Source organism: Coenobita brevimanus, chromosome 103 (genome assembly GCF_032717465.1).
Source record: "Coenobita brevimanus isolate Jiangsu-jjx chromosome 103, ASM3271746v2, whole genome shotgun sequence".
Lineage (NCBI taxonomy): Eukaryota > Metazoa > Arthropoda > Malacostraca > Decapoda > Coenobitidae > Coenobita > Coenobita brevimanus.
The window spans coordinates 34,604,201-34,628,099 of record NC_137056.1 but is presented as its reverse complement, the minus strand read 5'-3'; the positions used below and the strand labels follow the sequence as shown (position 1 = coordinate 34,628,099).

The 23,899-nt window shown below is 47.4% G+C and overlaps 1 protein-coding gene across 1 annotated transcript in view; it reads right to left on the bottom strand.

Annotated features, from left to right (window-relative positions):
- The window catches only part of LOC145415746 (proton-coupled amino acid transporter-like protein acs), a 174,184-nt gene that overhangs the window by 140,819 nt on the left and 9,466 nt on the right, over positions 1–23,899 (bottom strand). Inside the window, exons 2-3 of the mRNA XM_080284981.1 lie at positions 20,375–20,558; positions 17,068–17,218 (exon numbers count right to left, since the gene is read on the bottom strand). Of these exons, the coding sequence (XP_080141107.1) occupies positions 17,068–17,218; positions 20,375–20,556 (333 nt within the window). The 5' untranslated portion in view covers positions 20,557–20,558. The remainder of the gene's footprint in view (positions 1–17,067; positions 17,219–20,374; positions 20,559–23,899) is intronic.

Genomic DNA, 23,899 nt, shown 5'->3' with positions numbered 1-23,899 from the left:
CCTTGGTTAGTGATATCGGGTACTAGCCCATCCACTCCCAACACACCTTCACTTGCCACTCAAGCCAGTCTTCACTTTATATCTGTTAAGGAGTATTGGTGTTACAGCTCGTTATAACAGTTTTAATGTCTTTTCAGGCACATGTTTATTGTGTTATGCTGTTTTAGCACTAGCAAACACTCATCATTTAATTTTGGGTAGGGCCTGTTTGGTGTTATAGTACTTTCTGATAGGGTAGGTACGTGTCCTACTGGAACGCTCCTCTGTTTTTCCTGTTGATTCTTAGCTTCACACTTCGACGTTTCATGGTTCGCGAGGTTTTGGCGGAACATCCAAGCAGCGAAAAACGAGGATTTACTGTAGTCTAATAGAGGAAACAGCTTAAGTCTGGGAATTTTCACTCATGGAAGCAAACTTGCTAAAGATAAACTTCATTGTTATGAATGTTAATAAAATAAAAATTAACACCAGCACTACCACAACCACCACTGCTAATAGGTGGTTTGGCCATGTGGAGAGGATGCAGAGTGAAAGACTGATGAGGAGAGTGTATGTGACTGAGGTGGAGAGGGGGAGAGGGAGGGGGAGGCCAAGGATGAGATGGAGGGATGGAGTGGAGAGGTACATGAAAGAGGGGTGTGTGAGTTGGGAGCAAGGCAGTGAAATGGCAGGGGACAGGGCGACATGGAGGCGATTTGTTTGTGGCCACTCCTTACGGGATTAAGGCGTCTGGCAATAGATAGACAAATAGACCTCCATTTCTGTACCAAGCATAATCACAACCATCTCCATGCTACTGGTACAAAAGCAGTCATCCATTCTTTCCTACATATTTCCAGCTATCATTTCAAAGCCCTATTTATACTCTTAATCATCTCTACATATACCTCATCAACACCTGATGCTTTCTTATTATTCAACCTCTACACTTCTGACAATGTCACATTTTTGGCACCAAGTAATTAATTACTTTATGGGATGAAGTTGGCTGAGAAGTCAGTGGTTACTTTTTATACTTTCAGTACTTGTGTACTTTATGAATGAATCTACACTTTAGTACTTTTACTTGAGTACATTCATCTCACGATACTTTTACTTTGATATGTGTAAAATTTTCTAAATGTAATCATCATCATCATCATCATCATCATCATCTAAGCATGTGTTGCCCCATGAGGAGTGTAGGAGCCCAGGACTAGGCAAGTTGGTCCTGACAGTCAAGATGAGAGAGACCAGCTTCACTCATCCCTGAGTGGCATTACGTGAGCAATAAACCCCAACCATCCCTTGGAAATAAACCTGCACAGGCTTAATCTGATTGGAGCGCCGTAACTGCCCACTAAACCAACAGGCACCATAATTTGGTTATATGGTTACCACCTGTTATGCCAGGTGTTCTTAGGTCGACCTCTCATCCTTAGAACACTAGCTACTGAACTGGGGTTCTCTTTCGAGATCGGAACTAAAATGCACAACAAAAGGAACAGGGCATAAAAACTAGGGTGACCAACCTCACATGTATATTACCTTAGTTACAATCAGTACAGTGCAATATTAATAATATACACAGACAGGTTAAGGGGGACACAATTAGGCTAGTTGACTCTGGCCCGGGCTGCTGTGGGTCTGGGCTGCTTACAGGTGGTGCCCAGGCATGGGATGTAGCTCATCAGGTGTATTTTCCTGCAGGAGGCACGGGACTACTGCTGGGGGCAGCATCGTCTGGGTTGGGCTGCTGGTCGGCATGGAGGGAGGCCCTTCCCTAATGGGGCCTCAATGGGGAAGGCGGCCCTCTGGACTGAGGCCGAATGGGTCAAGCAGGCATGCTTGCCTCTGCCTGCTCCTGGAGGAGGACTGCCTGCTGGCGAGACTGAGGAGGTCACGCCCCAGAGTCCTACGGGTGCCCCTGGGCATCTGGGAGCTGCAGTCTCCGCTGGGTCGAGCTGCCGTAAGGAGCTGCCTGCTGCATCCCTTCCTTGTGCAGCCCGTCAGCTGAGGGCATCGCCAAGGTGCTGGCTGCAGGGCACAGATCCCCAGGCTCATGATTGCCACAGCTCCTCCAGCTGCAACTCCTCTGGGGAACTGCACCTGTGGGGAGAAAGAGAAAGGCATCCCGCTAGGCCTCTGGATGGGTGGTGGGCCGAGCCAGGGACTTCCTCCAAGAGGAGAGTCACAAGGGCAGTGGACAAAGGGCGTACAGTGGCTGTCCATTCCTTCCCGGTGCGTGCAATGGCCGGCACCACGGTGCTGTTCCCTAAGGAGGTGGCAGACAAAAGGCGTACAGTGGCTATCCCTTCCTTCCTGGTGTGTACAGTGGCCGCCACCGCGGATCTGCCTTTCTCTGGGTTGTCAGCCGAAGTGGGGATGGTGGCCGTCACTTCCTTCCCAGTGTGGACAGTGGCCGTCACCATGGTGCTGCTTCCAGGAGCAGCTGCAGCTGAAGTGCGGACGGTGGCTGTCACTTCCTTCCCAGTGCATACAGTAGACATCACCGTGGTGCTGCAGGGGGCAACAGCTGAAAAGCAGACAGTGGCCGTCTCTTCCTTCCTAGTGCGTACAGTGGCTATCATTGTGGTGCTGCTTGGGACTGAACTAGGACAAGTCCCACCCCAATCCTGGCGAGGGCTGGCCCGGCTGCGATGTAGTCTGCTGGGACAGCGTTCCTGCTGGTGGCTGTGTTAAGGGGAAGAGGGGCGCAGGGTCATGGGAACCTAGGCCCGTCTCGCCCGGGCCTTGCACACACTCCCTATGCACCTCCCTGTGGTCTCGTCCTGGGGTGGGTGTTGGGCCATGCGTCCCTCCTGGTGTGGGTGTTGCGACATTCCTCCCTGGGTTTCCCATGGAGGTGGGCGCTTCACCACCGTCAGTGGGGAGAAAGTCACATCCCCATGGCTGGAGGTGGTATGTGTCTGAGGTGGTGGTTCGATGTGATGGTGTGAGGTGACGGAGGAGAGTGGTCCAGTGGTGGGTGAGTGGGTTGGGATCCTGATGCGGAGCACAGGTGATGTGGAGGGTGGAGGTGTGTGGTGTCTGCAGGAGGAGGCAGAGTAATTGAGGTGTCCCCCGGATCCGGTGGCGTTGTCCCTGGGCAGGGATCCAGGTGATGCGTCGTACTTTCATCTCCGGTGGTGGTGAGTGGTTGAGTTCTCCCGGCTGAATCCTGGTGACAGGTGAGGTGACCGGGGTTTTATGGGAGTTCCTAGGGCAGGTGCAAATACTCTCCTTGGAGGATTGGGTTTGTGGAAATTTCCATTGTGCCTGGTGTATTCTCAGTGTGATGGGGGCTGTGTTGGGTGTGGTGGGGTTTGTTGTGGTCAGTGGTGGGCAGTGTAAACGAAGAAGGACCTTGCGCAAGCGCAATGGGCAATCCACAGTACACTACCTTGCGCAAGTGCGCAATCTGACAAATATTTAGCTTGTGCAATGTTACAAAGCGCAAGCGCAAATAATTTGCATATATTAGTGAGAATTACTGTAAAATATTGAGATATTTAAATAAAATAGCATACACACTTACTTACTTTTATTTCTTATTATTATTTTCTATTATTTGTAATTTGCGCAAGTGCGCAATCTAATATCTAGTTCGTGCAATGTCGCTAAGTGCTAGTGCAAACCATTTGCATATATTTGTGGGAATTACTGTAAAATACTGAGATTTTTAAATGAATTAGCATATTTACTATATTATTATTCTATCTATCAGTCTATTGTCAGATACCTTAATTCTGTAAGGGGTGGCCACAGGCCACAAACAAGCAACAAATCGCCTCCATGCCACCCAGTCCCCCGCCATTTCACTGCCCTGCTCCAAGCTCACACCCCCCTCTCTCATATACTTCACTCCATCCCTCCATCTCATCCTTGACCTCCCCTTCCCTCTCTCCCCCTCCACCTCACATACACTCTCCTCATTAGTCTCTCACTCTCCATTCTCTCCATATGATCAAAGCACCTCAATATGTTTCTCCTAACATTTTAACGCATCCTATCACATCCACATCCACACCACAACGATCCTTCACTTCCTCATTTGTCAGTCTGTCTTTCCATGTACTAACTCCACAGGCTACTCTCAAATAACTCATTTACTTCCACAGCTCTCACTCTTGACTTCTGTCCCTCCAACAAGGGCAAAGCTTCACTTCCATACATTAGAGCTGATATCACTATACTGTCATGTAGTAACTTTTTCACTCGTGGAAGTTCAAACAGAGGAGTGAGCAGGGACTGCGAAGTGGAGGGACAGGGAAACAAAGGCTGTGATGTTGCCAGTTTTACTTTTATCTGCATTTTTGAAAGACGTTTTATTTAATAATTCAATACAGATATGCAATAGCATCTGTAATTCCTTACAAAAATCATTAAAAAATATTATATTTTAATGATTTTTGTAAGGAATTGGATATGCTACTCATAATAAATAATGTATTTTTAATTTATTATTATTTACTAAAGTAATAATTTAAAAAATTAAAATACATCATCTCTGTTGAAGCATTTTAAGAAATGCTACTACCCTCTGTCCCTCCCGCCTCCCCCCATCAGAACCCTCACGACCCGCCCGAGTCGCTCCCATCCCTTGTCCAGACATACGGGAAGCTCCCAAGACCACATGTCCCTTGGACTGCCACAGGACAGGTGCGCACCTGCCTTGTCATGTGCGAAAGCGCAATATTGTGCGTGGTCTCGTGGGATGCGCAATGCGCAAACAATATTCACTGGAGCGCAACGGTGCACAATTGCGCTTTCCGCAAGTGTTTGTGCACCTGCCCAGCACTGGTTGTGGTAATGTTGGGGGTGTGGGTGAAGGTGTGACTGCATACCTGGCTGGTGGGCGGGAGAGGCGGCCGGATCTGGTTGTGGTGCTGGTGAGGACAGGCACAGGTGGTGAGGTAGTGGGGACACGTAGTGCATTGGTTTGTCGTGGGTGAGTGGCTGAGCGTCCTGGTGGTGGAGTATGTGGGGTGGTGGTGGGTGCGGGGTTGGTGCGTGGGGAGATTCTGTGGGAATAGGGGTGGTGGCAGGTGATGATGTGGTGGGTCCACGTGGTGTACTGGCAGGGTGTGGGCAGTAGGTTGTCTAGGTGGTAGAGTGTGTGAAGTTGTGGTGGCAGTGGTGGGTGAGGGGCTGGTGTGTGGTTTGGTATCGGAGGTGGTTGGGGAGTGGGTGTGTGGGGGGGAAAATTTGGTGGGTGTAGGGGCGGTGGTGGGTGTTGTGTGGTGTCGGTGACATGGTGAGGTGACGGGGGGTGGGTGGGGGTCTCCCAGGGGATTGTCCCACGTCAGGTGGTGGAGGTGTGGCAGCGGGAGGTTCACCGGTGATGCATCGGGGGCACGTGCGGGTGGTGTGGAGTGTGGGGAAGGTGGTGTGGGGGAGGTGGTGGTGGACAGGGGGGGAAGGTAGGTGAAAGTGAGGAGGAGGAGGAAGATGTACAGTAGCAAGCGTATGAGTCAGAGGAGTGTTCTGGGGTGGCAGGTGGCAGCAGGGTGGTGTGGTGGGGGGTGGAGTGGGTGCAGTGTAGGTGGGTGTTGTCTGTAGGGGCACGAAAGTCACACGTGATGGTTTTGATATGTACGTTTGGCACCGTGGTGCTGGACAGTGACTTGATAGGGGATGGAGATGTTGATGATGGTGTAGGGCCCCTCAAATCGTGGCGAGACTTTGCCTGGGACCGGTAGGCATGCTACTACTACCAAGTCCCCTGTCTTGTAGGGGTTGGGTGCTGTGACATCCGGCTGTAAGTCTTGATGCTTTTGCAGGTGGTGCAGTCATCTCTTGAGGTGGTGAAGGGGGTCGGATGTCGGGGATGGTGGGGGGGCAGTTGGAGGTGGTGTAGGAGGGGTAGGAGGAGGGGGGGTTTCTCCAAACACCCGTTTGTGGGGGGGTGACTCCATCGTCTCTTGGGCAGGTGTTCATACCCCAGTGTATAAATTTAACAAGAGCCAGCCAATCCTCGTTGTCTGTTTCCTGTATTCAAGCCCGTACTTGACTGAGAAGGGTACGGTGGCTCTGTCCACACACTCCGTTCCCTTGGAACCAGTAGGGGGAGGAATGGGAGAACTGGTAACCGAAATGGTGGCGAGTTCCATTCAGATCTTGTAAATTCTGGGGTGTTGTCTGAGTGAATGGCTTGGGGAATACCTAAGTATGGGAAGGTGTGGCAGATCAGTGCTTCGGCAACGGCCATGGCGTGGTGCTCCTTGGCCAGAGAGGCAATGAGGAATTTCGAATAGATGTCCACAAATGTTATGATGTATTTGTAGCCGGCTTTGGGTGGTAGGGGCCCGACTATGTCCAAGGACAATACAGTACAGTAGTTGCCATGGTTTGTGGGTGGTGATCCTTCCCGACGGTCCAGGTGTGCAGGTGATGTCTTTGCCTAGTGTGCAGATCCAGCAGGCTTGGATTTTGTTTGGCCAGGTTGGAGGGGCCGAGCATTCAGTAGATGTCGTTGAACACTTGTAAAAGTTTTTTCGTGCCGAGATGGATTCCATTGTTGGAAGGTAGGTGGGTCATTGTGTCGAGGGTGGTGTCCGGGTCGAGGAATACGTGCCCGGCTTGAGTGAACAGGTGATCGTCATGCCTGTGGTGCTTGGAGAACACCTGGGGTGGTATCCAGTGGGGGTGTTCCTTATTTTGCCCTTGTTGTATGAGGTTGGGGTGGTGTTGATGGAATTGATTGGTAGGTGGGACAAGGCATCTGCATTGGTGTGTAGATTCCCGGCTCTGTAAGCGATTTCAAAATCACACTCCTCGAGGGTCTCTCTCCACCTGATCAGTTGGGCATTGTGGGTGTTGGATTGTTGCAGCCACTGGAGGGACTGGTGGTTCGTGATGACAGTGACGCGAGTGCCAGAGTGATAGGCTCGGAAATGCTCCACGGCCCGTACAATGCCCAGACATTCACGTTTGGCGGTGGCATAATTCTTCTCAGCTTGGTTGAGGGTGTGGCTGGCAAGGTGATTATGTGTTCTCATCCCTCTTGGACCTGGACTAGGCCAGTGCCGATCGCCACTAGGGACAGGTCAGTGAAAAGGTGAAAGGGCAGGGTGTAGTCAGGTAATGTGACGACCAGGGCGGTGATGAGTTTAGTTTTGAGGGTGTGGAAGGCAGTGATTCGGTCATCGGTCCAGATGAATGGCTTGCCCTTGTTAGTCAGGTCGTGGAGGGGTTTCGCAATGTTGGCGTAACCCTTGATGAAATACCGGTAGTAGGATGTGAGCCCAAGAAGGCGCACACATCATGGACACCTCTTGGTAGGGGGAGGTCTGCAATGGCCCGCAGTTTGTCGGGGTTGGGAGATATGCCTTCCGCTGAGATGATGTGGCCCAGGAAGGAGACGGACAGCTCAGCCAGGACACACTTGGATGGTTTAAGTTCCGCCTGGTGGATGTGCAGGAAGAAGTGCTTGAGGCACTGGAGGTGGTCAGCCCATGTCCGGCTGAAAATGATCACATCATCCAGGTACACCAGGCATATTTCCCAGATAAGGCCGCCGAGGACTGACTCCATCAGTCGGGAGAACGTGGCGGGGGAGTTGCAGAGTCCAAATGGGAGGATATTAAACTCGTAGTGTTTACCATTACTGGTGGAAAAAGCCGTTTTTCCTTGGTCCTCAGGGTGGACGAGGACTTGCCAATATCCCAACAGTAGATCTAAGGTGGAGAACCAGGATGCCCCATATAAGGAGTCAAGGGAGTCGTCTATCCTGGGTACAGGGGTGGCTTCCTTGGTGGTCATGTCATTGAGTCATCTGAAGTCCACACAGAAGCGCATGGTGCCGTCTTTCTTTTTGACCAGGACAACGGGTGAGGACCATGGTCTGGTGGAGGGAGAGATGACACCGGCATTGACCATTTCCTGGACCTGCCGGTCTTCCTCAGCCCGTTGTTTGGGGTTTTTCAGCCATGATGGTTGACGAATAGGTGGTCCTGCGGTGTGGAATCCATGCCCAGGTGCGTGGTGTGGCTGATGTCCGCTGGTTCTGACAAAAATAGGTCTTGGAAGTCCAGGAGGAATTGTCAGAGGCTGTTAGCTTGCTGAGGCAAAATGTATTCAGGTAGGGGGGGGTAGGGTGGCATGGGAAGGGGGGGTTTTCACTAGGCTCGGCCTCCTCCACTTCTCCAACCACTAACCCTACAGTATGGATAGGGTGAGGGGGGTGGTGGAGGGATTAGCGATGCGTACTGCACCGAGGTCGGGGGGAAGGAGGGTGGATGAGAGTAGCCAGGAGAAGAAGGCCCCGGGTGGTAGGCTTGGGGAGAACACGACAGAGGTTCCAGTAAGTGTGTTCAGGTGTAGCCAGGCCTCGTGTTGGGGGGGGGGGGATGGTCAGGGCGGACGCAATGGTTGTGTGGAAGGTGGGGTGGGGAGAAGTGGGGTGTGCAAGGGGGGGTGGGGGCAGGGTGGAGGACATGGTGGGGGGTGCAGGTGAAGGGGATGGTGTACACGTGCAGAGTGGGTGGGACAGGGGGTCTGCAGGCTTCTGTAACTGGAGATGCCGTTTGTGGCAGCTGACGCTGGTGTGCAGCTTCTGTAGAAGGTCCAACTCCAAGTAGCCATCATAGGCATGGCAGACTGAGTCAAAGATGATAAACTTGTGTTTGGTGGATACTTGCTGGTGAGTATAGGTTCGTAGGGCCCGGGTTCCCCCATGTATTGGCGGGAGGCCATCCCCCATGTATTGGCGGGAGGCCATCCCCCATGTCTAAGAGGCGAGCTGAGGTGGGGAGAAGCAGGCCAAAGGCCACGGTGTGGCAGGAATAGAAGTGGGTGTAGAGGGAAGATCTGGCCACTCCCATGTCAACCAGTAGCCTTGCTTTTACCCCGTTCAGCTTCATCTTGTCGTAGATGGGGGGGCGTTATTTCTGATAGATGGCCCCCACCACCGTGGGGAGGTGCAGGGGCAGACCTAAAAATCCAGCTGTTGTGGAGTCTTCCTCCTCAGGGTCCATTTCCCCGGGGTCGGCGTAGTAGGTGGGTGGGGTGTCGTCTTCGGTGGAGACTTTGCGGCACCCTTGGATGGTTGTCCTGCACCAGGCAGTCTTTACCTGCTCATGGATGTCGTGGAGAGGGCAACTGCAGCTGTAGGTGGTGAATTCCCAAGGGATGATGGATATCAGATTCAGGTTTTCCTTGGGATTAGGGTGTCTCTTGGTAGGGTATGCCCTGGGTATGGAGGGTGTTATTGAAGGGGTTGGGCGGGTGAAGGCCGTCCGTGGCTTCTGGTGTTGAGCTGTTCTCTGAGTGGGGAGCTTGCTTACTGTGCTGATGTGCTGGCGGGTGAAGCGGGCAGTTAGGAAGCGCTGCAAGAGCTGTACATCCATGCTGAGGTCTCCTGAAGGGTCGTATACAGTGAAGTGATCCCTTATGGTGCTGGGGAGGATCCTCAACAATGTGTTAAATGTGTGTTGCTCCTGGGTGGCTGCGTTGGTCCAAGGTGGGCGGCAGTGATGAGTCACCTGGCCTGGATGAGTGTGTCATCCAGACTGCTGTCGTAGGCGAGGGTGTCAAGCTGTGACAGAGCTACGACTTTCCCCAAAGATGGTGTGACTGCCTGCGTCATGATTTGGGTGAACTGCACCCATGTTAATTCTGGGACGATCTTAGAGTCAATACCTGATACTGCCTTGCCCAGGTGCGGCAGGGTGACAGCTATTTTCTCCCTGTCACTGTCAAAGCCTACGTCCAGTAAAGGCTTAACCATGGACAGGTATACATTGATATCATACTGCTCGGGATCAAACTTTGTTAACTGAATATGAGGTTTGGCTGCCATTTTGCTAGACTTCCCAGTTTTGCTACTCTTTGTATTCTGATCGGGTCAAGAACCAACACTGGCCACCAGTGTTATGCTAGGGTTTTTAGGTCGACCTCTCGTCCTTAGAACACTGGCTACTGAACCGGGGTTCTCTTTCGAGACTGGAACTAGAATACACAAGAAGAACAGGGCATAAAAACTCGGCTGACCAACCTTACGCGTATATTACCTTATTTACAATCAGTACAATACAATATTAATAATATACACAGACAGGTTAAGGGGGACACAATTAGGCTAGTTGACTCTGGCCCGGGCTGCTGTGGGTCTGGGCTGCTTACACGTGGCGCCCGGGCGTGGGAGGTAGTTCGTCAGGTGTATCTTCCCGTAGGAGGCACAGGACTACTGCTGGGGGAGGTGTCATGCAGGTGTCATACTGCTGGTCCGCGTGGAGGGAGGCCCTTCCCTAGTGGGGCCTTGATGGGGAAGGCAACCCTCTGGACTGGGGCCAAATGGGTCAAGCAGGCATGCTTGCCTCTGCCTGCTCCTGGAGGAGGACTGCCTGCTGGCGGGGCTGGGGAGGTCACGCCCCAGAGTCCTACGGGTGCCCCTTGGCGTCTGGGGGCTGCAGTCTCCGCTGGGTCAAGCTGCCATCAGAAGCTGCTTGAGGTGTACCTTCCTCATGGAGCCCATCAGCTGAGGGCATCACCCAGATGCTGGCTGCAGGGCATGGATTGGCAGGCTCGTGATGGGCTCTCGCCACAGCTCCTGCAACTTCTCTGGGGAACTGCACCTGTGAGGAGACAGAGAGAAAGGCATCCCACTCGGCCTCTGGATGGGTGGTGCGTCGAGCCAGGGACTTCCTCCAAGGGGGTAGTCACAAGGGCAGTGGATGAAGGGCGTACAGTGGCCGTCCCTTCCTTACTGGTGCGTACAGTGGCCATCACCACGGTGCTGTTCCCCGAAGGGGTGGCAGACGATGGGCGTACAGTGGCCGTCCCTTCCATCCCGGTGTGTACAGTGGCCGTCATCGCAGGTCGGCCATCCTCTGGGTTGTCAGCCGAAGTGCGGACGGTGGCTGTCACTTCCTTCCCGGTGCGGACAGTGTCCATCACCACAGTGCTGCTCCCAGAAGTGGCTGCAGCCAAAGTGCGGACGTGGTCGTCTCTTCATTCCTGGTGTGTGCAGTGGCCATCACCGTGGTGCTGCTCCTGGAAGCAGCTGCAGCCGAAGTGCGGATGGTGGCTGTCACTTCCTTCCCTGTGCGTACAGTGGCTGTCACCACGGTGCTGCAGAGGGCAACAGCTAAAAAGCAGACGGTGGCTGTCTCTTCCTTCCCGGCGTGTTGTGGTCATCACCGCAGTGCTGCATGGGACAGTCAGGAGACAAGTCCCACCCCGATCCTGGCGAGGGCTGGCCCTGCTGCGATGTAATCTGCCAGAATGGCATTCCTGCTTGTGGCCGTGTTGAGGGGAAGAGGGGCACAGGGTCGTGGGGAACCTAGGCCCATCTTGCCCGGGCCTCACGCTCTCCCTATGCGCCTCCCCGTGATCTCCTCCTGGGGCGAGTGTTGGGCTGTGGGTTCTTCCTGGGGTGGGTGTTCTCCTCCTGGGGTGAGTGTTGGGCTGTGGGTTCTTCCAGGGGTGGGTGTCGCAACACCCCTTCCTGGGCTTTCCGTGGGGGTAGGCACTTCACCACCCAACATAGTAAATGGTTCCCTGGTGTACAGGAAACAATTTGGCTCATCATTCAGTGTAGAGTCACCCATAGGCAGAGGAAGAGGGAAGAGTGACAGAAGAGAGAGTGTAAAATCACCCATAGGCAGAAGAAAGAGCAAAGAATGAAGTATAGACAGAAAAGGAAGGAAATAGGGAAGAATGGAAAGGGCAGTCACTCAAGGGCAGCACTACATCGAGTGAGTGGATGGTGAGCGCCCCCACCTACCACTCTAATTCAGTACAGAAGCTGAGTACTTTTAACCCTTTTGCGCATGGTAATTTTCGGTAAGTTTTCTGGCTCACGATTTCATCCCCCCCCCCCTGCCAGCCTCCCCGTGCGCCTATGAAAACGTGTATTCTCGTCTTATTATCACCAACCAAACATACTGTGCTCCCTTAACATCCATGGGGGTTAGGTTACAGAGACACCCGTGTACTGTATGCTAAAAATCGGCGGATATCTGCTGCCCCCCGTTACAAACACCCCTGGACCCCACCTTAACCCTTTGACTGCAGCGGCTGTGATGACAATGTACTCACTGTGCTCATTGTGGAGAAATAGGAAAAAAATTGTGTGTTTTCAACTTGTGTTTTAACCCAGTTTTCATTAATCCTGAGAGCTAAAATTTTTGGTCAAACGTCAATCTTTCTACTACCGCTTGCAACAAACTGCATGTCCATAGGCAATCCAAGCACGGAGAACGATTTGAGAGAATACAAGGTGTGTTTTGACTGACGCAGGAAATAGCCCAAGGAGGCAGCAATTTCCACCAAACCACAAGATTTCTTCCATACAAAATAGGGTTACAGCCACGTTACCTCATCACAGTAATTGCAATAATAATAAAATTAAAACATTTCTAGCCAGTCTCCTATGATTTTGTTATGATATTCCAGTGTTTACGTTAGACTTTAGTGAAACAGTAACGCTGTGAAGAAAATCATTACAAACTTTATCAAACTTCATGAATGACTTTTATTACCACTTACTTTTATAAAGCTTATTGATATAATGTCATGAGTCATTTCATAGCACAGCTACACAGTTTGCAACCGCTAAATAACCTGTATTTTATCACAGTAATTTAAGATTTAATATAACAATGTCAGCCACTCTCATATGATTTCAGTGCAATTTGGGTGCACATTGCTTCATACTATTTACAAGAGAAGGGGGGAGGGGCAGCAAACTGGGTTAGACCAGCTCATAGAGGGTTGGTGTACATGTGCGCGTATGTATGTACACTATTATTTAGTAATAGGGTAATTGTCTGTGTTTAAAAGTTTAACCCCTAAAGTTGGAGTCACTCATCCACCAAATGAATTTTTCCCATAAGTTATGTGTATCAGTTAGTAAGATATCACTAAATCACATTTTATCACAGTAATTCACAATATAACACTTTAGGTCACTCTTGTGCAGTACCCTCGCGTCCAACACGCGTTAGTCCAGCACGATTCGGGTCCAGCACGGAGAGCAATTAATTAGTATTATTTAATACAATTTAATTACTGCAACACGAGTGTGTTAGCATAACACGCACAGAGCTCCGAGAAGTGGGCGAAATCCGCAGAGTTCACTCTAGCACGATCACCCTCGGTCCAACACGGTCATACTGGACATTCCCATGATGATGATAGCCCATGAAAAACTTCTGATCAAGTAGCCTTCCCCGCCCGCTATCGTGACGTGATCGTGATGCCGCCCAATTAAAAACGCTTCTGGTGTCACGTGATGTTTTGTTTACATTTCTTCCGCCACAGAGCCACTCAGTCGCATAATTGCATTGGAAGGTGCTTTTTTCTTGCTGCATTTTCTGCCCTTGTTACTGCATTTTACCCTGCTCACGATGCCTAGGAAGGCTTCTGAGAACCCCAAGAAGCGTCGGCACCTCCCTCAGGCCACCAAGCTAGAAAGCATCGAGAGGAAGAAGAAAGGGGAGAGGAAAGTTGACACTGCCAAGGCCTACGACATGAATGAAGCCAACGTGATCATAATAAAAAACTTAAGACAAGATCCTGGCAGCCGAAGGCTATCACACGGCACTTCATACCAGGTTCGCCGAGGATACGATGGTAAATCGGAACGGTAACGTGGTAAAATTGCCGATGATACCACGGGCATTTGGAATTCATCTGGATGGATTCCTGCCTAGCATACGACGGGGAAAATAGTGTGACCAAAACCCAGCCGACTCGACAGAGAATGTATCGTACTACAGCATTGAACATTTAGCCTGACACTGAATACATATTATTTTAGAATAAATATCAGTCGTTTTGAAACCCTTCTCATCGGCGTGCGTACCAGTTTATAAACAAAGTTGCTTCTCCTTATTCTCTACTGAGTCAGCGACAGCGATCACTTTCCACAGTCACGAGACGGGGCTCTGGCAACAGTGTGAGAAGCATGCACTTTGCCGAGGATTACAGGGCTAGGACAGGCAGAAGCAGGACCTTCCATGGCTGTGGACGAAGACAGTGATTCTGAGTGTGATTTCAAAGGATTTATGAGGGAGGTTTGATTTCGAAAGGATTTATGAGGGAGGTTGAGGAGGAGCAACAGCCATTACCCGCTAGTGATGCCAGCAGCCATCCTCCGGGGACCCAGTAGGACTAACTACAGCCTTGGATACCACCTTCCATTCCCAGGAAGCCCACCAACACTATCCTAAAAGGTTAGTTATCATTCATAGCACAGTACCATTTATTATAATTACAATAGTACCAATATATGTATAGGTATATGGTAGGTATTTAGGGTGACTTTTCCGAGGGTTGCTGACATAATTCATTTTTCCCAATAAGCTCTATTGTTAGTCCAACACGTTTTTGGTCCAACACGTGACCCATGCACGACAATATTACCGTGCTGGATGCGAGGGTACTGTAAGATTTCAGTCCGATTTGGGTGCATAGTCTTGTATTATTTATGAAACAGAGATGGGGGGGAGGGCAGCAAACCGATTTAGACCAGCTCATCGAGGGTTTGTGTACATGTGTGCGTGTATGGATGTATACTATTATTCAGTACTAGGGTAACTGTCATTGTTTAAAAGGTTAACCCCTAAAGTTGGCATCACTCATCCACCAGATGAATTCTTCCCATAAGCTATGTGTATCAATTAGTGCAATATCAAATAGTGCTCGCTCGCATATCCACCATATATGTGCGTTAATTGGGACCAAGGTGTCTTTACATACAATACATAAGGCAAGAAGAGCTATAATAACAGTTAAAATTTTCACTTTACCCATTCTCAGCGATGGGAGGAGGGTCATCAGGCGTTTCAACCATTACCAGCTGACTTCCGATTAGCCAATGACGGAGGCTCTTACAAACAAAGCTTTGGTATGACCAACCAATCATGGAGCTTTCCCCTTTTATCAGCTCGTAAACACAACAAAGCCCTTCGCTACCAAGATTGCAAAGGAGAACATGGAAGAAAAGAAATACTCCCAGCCCGTCCTAACTTTTCCCCTGATGAATTAATGGCATTAATAAATGAAGAGGCCAAAAGGAAGAGTATTATATTTGATTCACTGGATAATGCCACCATTAAAACAGCCATGAACTGTGCCTGGGATAATGTTACATTTCCGGTGAACAGTGTCAGCAGAGTTCAACGAGATAAAATGCTTTAGTGAATCCAGCCCTGGTACTGTATCCACCTGCAGATATTCAAAACCATTTATGTTATATCCACCTGTGAAAACCATGTATGTTAAAAACACAGATGTTAAGGGATGACTGTATATATATTGCCATAAAAACTACATCATCTTATTGGCCGATGTTTGTTCTTGCGAATACACAAAAAAGAACACAGAAAAGTATGAATAGAAGTACATTAGGCCAAGGTGAATAAACATTCTTGAACATCAATCTCACTTTCCAACATCATAGCTCGAATGTTTTCCCTCATACCTCTAATTGCTATTACATATTTTTAAAGAGAATATCATCAGCTTTCTAACAGTGTTAGCGGCTTTTTGATACGATTTTTATTTTTTTAGAAAATAGCCAAAAACTAAAAGTACTTACCTACAGGGATGTGATTTTTTGTTCCAATGCTTTAGCGAAGGAGTTTTTTCGCAGATGTTATGTTTTTATTTCATAAGCTTATGTAGAATTTCATAGGCTTTCTCATAGTTTTTTCAGATTTTTTATGCACCTCACAGTTTCTGAATAAATCACATAAAACTACATTTCAGTCACGTTCACGAAACACCTTTTATCAAGACTAGCACTATGCAAATGAATCAGTAAACTGTATTCCTCTACCAACACTTGCTGCACTATATACGTATATTTCACACAAAACCATATGCAATCTATCACTGTCTGAGAATGGTGCAAACATTTCATTCAAGGCAGGTGGCTGTGTGGCGGATTTGACGCCTCTCATCCTTCCACTTTGTTAACGATAATTCAGGCAATGCACACAATATATTTCTCTACAAACACTCGCTGCATTATATATGTATATTTCACACAAAACCATACATAATCTATCACTGTCTGAGAACGGCGCAATACATTTCATTCAAGTACGTGGCTGTGTGGCGTACTGGACGCCTCTCATTCTTCCACTGTTTGACATAACTCACGCAATGAACACAATATATTTCTCTATGAACGTATATTTCAAACAAAACCATGTGCTATAAATCACTAACACAATGATTCCAGGCACTATGTCTATCACACAATATAAACACTTGCTTCACGACATAGGTAAAATACTCTCATCATTTGGGGCAGGGTGATGCAGAGCAACAAACCCCACTATAGCAAAGACAACTCCTGCCACGGCCTAATGGCTGATAACGGGCGCCAATGCTTTACGAGCACTACATGTATGTTCCACGGACAAATCACTTCACAATACTGTATATTCACAAACACTATACAATAACGATATTTCAATCATGACTTCTGCCTCAGGTGGAACAGGGAAAATGGAGGAAGTTAACAGGGACGAGGGACGGAGCGCTACCCTTCCGCCTGGCTGGTGGTGAGAGACTGTGGAATACTGATTCGTTCTGCCCCATGCCAGGACCATCGGGGCTGCTCAGTGCTTACTTTGGATGCTAGACTGGCCTGCTAGGACACATTAAAATGTGATGCAAATCGGCCGGAAACTTATGTTTTGACAAATATTTTTCTGCTTTAGAATGCGATTTGCATCTTCGTGTTTTGACCAGGAACACAAACTGCATCTTCGTGTGCCGATGGGTTAACAACTCTGTGTAATGGTTTCCTGGGTTACAGGAATACAATAGGTTTATCACTCAGTGCAGGGCCCCCTGAAGTGGAAAGACGAGTATTAAAAAGTGACAGAAATGACAGGGAGAAGTAAGGAGAGAGGAGGGCAGACACAGACATACAATGAGAATGAGGAAGGAAGAAGTAGGCTGCACTAAATCAAGTAAGAGGATGATGGTCACCATCACCTACCACCAAGCCACTCTTGTTGAATTTAGTAACAACTGATACTGTCTCCATGGAATTTTCATTTCCCTATCTCCAGGAACAAGAACTATAACATACTGTATTGTCCTTCCCCCAAAATTAGTTCTTACCAGTATGTGCATGCAGTGAATACAAATGGTAGCAATGAAGGGAAGGATGATGGTGCCAGTGTAGAGGCCTGAGTGCTTAAGACCATCAGGCATGGCCAGGATCCCAGTTCCAATGTTGCCCTTGATTAGGTGGATCAATGTGTCACAGTTCCTGTGGGATAAGAAAAACAAAATACCTGTAGTACTGTATCTACTCTTACTGTACTGTAATTTGTATTGATGAGAACAATACAAGTAGGCCATTTGCACTAGGCAGCAGATCCATCACCGACTTGTTGTATGGTGACTCCACAGGCTCCTCTTAAATAACTCATTTCCAATGCTCTCACTCTTGACTTGTGTCCTTCCAGCAACGTCCAACCTTCACTTCCATACGTTAGAGTTGGTATCACAATACTGTCATGGAGTAACTTTTTCACTTCCATGCTCACTTCCCTGTTTCTTATTCCAGCTTTCACGGAACAGCAACCTTTCCTCCCTCCTGTACCCTTTCAAGCACTTCACCCTCCAAACCTCCATCCTTACTCATCACACTACCCAAGTACTTAAACGTACTCACATTTTCCAATTCCTCACCATCCAACCTCGCTGTACATTCACTAAATTCACCTCTCTCAAAGACCATCACTTTACTCTCCCCTACATTCACCTTTAGATTCCGTTTCTTACACACTCTCCCAAACTCATCCACCAAGCCTTGAAGCTTCCCTTCGTCTTCACTCAACAACACAGTATCATCTGCAAACAACAGTACAGGGAGTTTCCAAACACTATCCTCTCTCACCAGGGCCACTCCAACATCCACTACCTTACCTTGTACCTCTTTTATTACTCCATCCATGTACAGATTGAACAACCATGGAGACATGACACATCCCTGTTTCAACCAAACCTTCAAAGAGAAAAATTCACTTACTTCACCATCCACACGCACTGCAGCCTTAGCACCATCATACATACTCTTCACAGCATTCATCAACTTCCCATCTGCTCCATATATTCTTAAAACTTTCCACAATCCTTGTCTCTCCACCCTGTCATTTGCTTTCTCCAAATCCATGAAAGCCACATACAACTTCTTTCCCTTCTCTAGAAACTTTTCCACTAAAGACCTAAGAATGAATATCTGATCTATATAACCTTTTCCCTTCCTAAAGCCTCCCTGTTCTTCTCCAACTAATTCCTCTGTTCTTTCTCTAACTCTCTCAATAAGTATCCTACCATTCACTTTTCCTATTATACTAAGAAGACAAATGCCCCTATGATTACCACACACTTCTTTTTCCCCTTTTCCTTTGTACAAGGGAATAATTATACATGACTTCCAATATTCTGGGACTCTACCTTCCTCCCAGGCCAATCTACACATCTTCCACATCCATTCTACTACTATCTCTCCCCCATGCTTCAGCATTTCATCACACACTCCATCAATTCCTGGGGCTTTCCCCAATTTCACTTTCTTCATTGCTTCCACAACTTCTATCCTACTGATTTCCTCCTGTCTTCTCACCTCCCTCCTTCTCCCAGCCATTCCCCAGCCACTTATACTCGCATTACTTCCATCCTCTATGTTCAACAATTCCTTAAAGTGTTCTCTCCATCTGCTCACTTTTTCTCCCTTCTCCACTAGTAATCTACCATTTTTATCTTTCACTCCCCTGCTAACCTCACTTCCACCCAGTCTTACTCTCTTCACCTCTTTCCAGAACATTTTCTTACAGTCCCTCCACTTTACACTCAAATTCCTTCCAGATTCCTCATCCACTCTCTTCTTACTCTCTCTTACTAATCTTTTCACCTCTCTCCTTCTACATATAACTCTCTCTTCCACCTCTCAACTTCTTCCACGCCCCTATTTCTCATCCAGTCATCGTATGTTTTCTTCTTTTGTGCCACAGCCTGTCTCACCTCTTCAGTCCACTCCGCTGTTCCTTGCAGCCCCCTCCATCTTCTCTTCCTCCCACACACCACATCACATGCTGCTCATATTTCTTCTGTAAATATCCTGCACACACCTTCCACGTCCCCCATCTGCTCCAATTCATATTTGCCCAATCGTTCTTCCACTTCTCTCTTATACTCTGCCTTTTTCTCATCCTCTTGTAACCTTTCCACTCTCCTTGCAACTACTCCTACCTCTCATCTTTCTCTTCTTCTATTTCTCCATTTTACTGGGATCCTAATTCTGGCCACCATCAAGCAGTGGTCAGAAAGTCCACTTCCCCAACTTCTATAAGCTCTTGCATCCATTACACATCTTCGCATTCTTTCATCCACACACACATAATCACTCATTGCCTTTCTTTCATTCAGTTCACCACCCACCCTTCTCATCACTCACCATGTATACCTATGGATTATTTTATGCCTGAAGAGGGTATTGGCTATCACCAAACCCCGCCCAAAACAAATGTCCACTAACACACTGCCATTCTTATCTATCTCAGCAGGCACACCCCACTCACCAACTATTCCATCCACCTTCACATTCCCTACTTTACCATTCATATCACCGATCAAAAACACTCTCTCATTCCTTCCAAACTTTTCCATGCACACTTCCACATTTGTCCAGAACTCTTCTCTCACTCTGCTAGCATGATCTTGCGTTGGCGCATACACACACACAATCGCCCACATTTGTATTCCAACGTTCAACCTTACCCACACAATCCTTGACACAAGTGATCCATACTGTCTTATGCTCTTCTTCCATCTTTTACTCACAACTATACATACTCCTTCCTTTGCCCTCTCATTCTCACCTACTCCTGCACATATACCCCATCCATACTCCCATTCTCTCACACTTTCTCCTCTCCATTTTGTTTCAGTTATTCCACATACATCCACTTCTGCACCCTCAAGCACCTGGACAATCTCTCTCTCTTTCACCTCATTATTTGCTCCTCTTACATTCCATGTTGCCATTACCAAGTCCTTTGTCCGGTCCTGGGTCGTCATCGTTTGGTCAGTCCTTGTTCGAGGTTTCTTGTTTGTCTTTTTAGTTAGCTGTTTTCTGGGGAGGGGCACTAACCCTCCGCCAACCCTTTCAGTCGCCTTTTACAACAAGCAGGGATACTGGGGGAGTATTCTTGAAAAAAAAAAAAACCCTACCCCCAGGGGGGGTAAAACAAAGACCCTGATTAGTAATTATGAGGGCAGTATGTCATGTAATAAGGTGCATGAACTTTTGCACTGTGCAAGCACTAACTTCTCAGCCTCAGCCCTTTTACTTTAAGACAATTCTGTAACAAGCATTAATTTCTCAGCCTCTGCCCTTTTAAGATAATTTTGTACTCACGTAGTCTGCTGGTGAGCATCATCAATATGATGCCCAGAGGCAGTAAGTCCCGAAGAGTCCCCTGCCTCTTCGTCACCATCATCATCCAAGCCTTGATGCGCTTGATGCCGAGCTAGTTCTGGGTCTGTGTTAGGGTCAACCCCCGTCAGGAGAGGCCGGCTCTCTTGAGTGCTACCAGGCATGGCTGAAAAGCAAACATAACATTATTATCTGCAAAAAATTGATAACTGTAAACCACTTCATATACAGGCGGCCCTCCATATTCACAGGGGTTAGGGACAACGGACCCCCGTGAATGTGGAATTTCCGTGAATGTTTTGTGAGCTCTCTACAGCCACAAATCACCCCCTGTGAGCAAATGTGCACATACTGTACCTATACTCGATTTTCTTCGAGTTGATGATCCACTTTCGTGAATGTTGCACCTGCGCACTCCTGCTGCATGATTGGTTGGTTTCAGTTTCGTACTTGAAGTATCATATTTACAAAAAACAATTCTACCTTATATTCCAGTTCTCATAATTTCCCTGAGATGCATTTATATAGCATAATTATGTCTCCTCTTTTCCTTCTCTCCTGTAGTGTTGGTAGATTCAGTTTTCCTAGTCTTTCTTTGTAGCTTAGATCCCTTAACCCTTTCAGGTCTCCTGGTCACTATAGTGGCTTTCTCAGTAGGGATCTCCTAGCCACTCCCGTCGCAGCATATTTAGGCATGAATGAAAACTGTTGCGTGAGGCTGGTGGATGAAATAAGGATACGAGCTGCTCCCCAGACCCCTCTGCTTCTACAAGGCATGTGCAGATCACAATATTTTAGATTAAACAGTCTGGGAAGAGCTAATCACGGTGAGGGGTTGTGTTGCATGAACTGGTTTTATTATACTTTTGATCTGGCAATATTTTTTACTATTTTGGTGTCAGACAGTTCATTCAGCAAAAGAGTAATGTTTGCAATATATTTTTACTGCTCTGCAGGATACCTAGCTCTCACCTCCCTCCTCCCTTTCATATCCCCCTTCCTCCACCCCCCTACTCCCACCGATTCCCCACCCCTCTACCTTCCACCCTCCACTCTCCCTCCAATCCCCCACCCCCTTCTTCCTCCACCCACCTACCTCCCACCGATCCCCCACCCCTCTACCTCCCACCCTCCACCCTCCTACCTCCCACTGATCCCCCACCCCTCTACCTCCCACCCTCCACTCTCTCTCTAATCCCCCATCCCCTGCCTCCTGCCTAGGCACATAGCTGCTGCGTCACAGTCAAGCAAGAGATTTCTGCATTGTATGTCTCAATTTTTATTCATTTCCTGGGTGTTAAAGTGTCTGATTGAGGGAAAATAATTACAGATTTATGATTTCAGGTTTCTAAGGTTGTTTCTGTAGCCTTTTATACACGTACCATGCATTTATTTGTTACCAGGCGGACATACATGTGCAGCGAGTGTTGCCTTTTTCATTGACAAATGATTGTTAGTGTGTCCTTACTTTTTTCTGATTTATATTTCATGAGTTTCTCACATTTCCTGGTTATACTTATAATACTGTCAATTTTGAGAAATAATAAATATTTGATCACTGTCTCTACTGCTGCCTGTAAGTGCACAGGATGATATAGTTAGCAACAATAAAATAAACAAATGTATATACAAAAGGCAAGCTCATAGGCTTACCCCCATGTCCTCACCCCCACAGCCTTGGACAGCACTAAGCAAAATAAGAGCACAGTAAAATAAATTAGTCAGTAATAACTAGTAAGTGATAGTTTTATATGGATCTTGTAACTGTTTAGTTTGTTGTTTGTAAAGAAAACATCTCAAGAATCATTCGCAAATCACGTGAGATATAATGTACATATATTAGTGCACTGTTTTTTATGGAAAAACTTGGAAACACACAATGCAATCATGTTGCCTATGCACCAAGAAATCACCTACCCACTGAGATGGCAATACTCACCATGCTACCACACACCACTTGCTAAGCAACTTCCCATCATTTTTGCAGCACTTGTATAGTGAGCAGAGCTCTAATGTTTTATAGGCAGATGTGTATTACTTCCTTGTGCATGAATATGATATTTTTTTCTTTATTTGCAAACCTTGACTTTTCTATAAAAAAAAATGCGTCTCTCAAACGTGACCTTGGGACTTATTTGAGACCTGAAAGGGTTAAGCTTGGTACCCATCTTGTAGCTGACCTTTGTACTTTTCAATCTTATCTATGTACTTTTTTAGATGAGGTTCCAAGACTACTGATGCATACTCCAGGGTTGGTTTGATGAACAATGTTATCTTTCTCAGCATGTCTTTATTTATATGTGTGAATGCTATTCTCATATTAGCAAGCAGTGTATACATGTTACGTACCTTCTCACTGATGTGGTCGGACAGAGATAGTCTGTTACTAATAATCACTCCTAGGTCCTTCTCCTCTTCTGATATGTGTAGGGCTGAACTTCCTAACTTATAATCCCAATCTGGTCTTTTTTCATTCATACATACATACATACATACATACATCATCCAATCCTGTGTTGCCCCATGAGGAGCACAGAAGCCCGGGGCTAGGCAAGTTGGTCCCGACAATTAAAATGAGAGTGAAAATCCCAATCTGGTCTTTTTTCACTTTTAAACTTAATTACATGACACTTGTCCACATTACTTACATTTGCCATTTATTGCTCCATTTATGAAGCTTATTTAATTCTTCTCGTACCTCTCTGCATGAATCTGTTAGTAATTTTCCTTTGTATTTTTCCATCATTAGGAAACAAATTTAGATAGCTTCCATTTCCATTGTTACTGTCTATGTTATTTATATACACTAAAAACATAATTGGTGCCAAAACTGAGCCCCATGCAACTCCACTAGTCACTTCCCACCATGATAAGAAATTTCCCCTTAGTACTGTTCTCATTTCTCTTTTTCTGAGAAAATCCTGTCTCTAATGGTGCAGGTTGCCTTGAACCCCTCCATGATGGTACAGTTTCCATAAAAGTCTTTGGTGTGGTACTCAATCAAAGGCTTTCTTGACATCTAAATAGATACTGTCCACCCATCCTTCTCTTTTCTGTAACGTTTCTGTAACTCTATCATAGTAGCTTAATAGATTAGTAAAATATGATTTTCCCTTTCTAAAACTGAACTGTGGTAAGTGCGGACACCCGTCATGCACCCACTTAGTGCTCTGGTACCCTGTTTTTAGAATAGCTCTACACTGAGTGGCAAGTCAAATGATCTCCTGTAAACCAGGAAATAATTTACAACGCTGGGTGGTAACCTTATAACCAACCACCATGTGTTCCCTACGTCACAGCGAGTGGGTTGGCGGAGGGTTAGTGCCCCTCCCCGGAAAACAACTAACTAAAAATACGAACAAGAAGCCTCGGACAAGGACTGACCAAAAGTTGACGACTAAGGACTGTACAAAGGACATGATCCGGATGGTGACGTAGAATGTACAGGGAGTGAATGATGACGTGAAAGAGAGAGAGATTGTCCAGGTGCTTGAGGGTGCAAAAGTG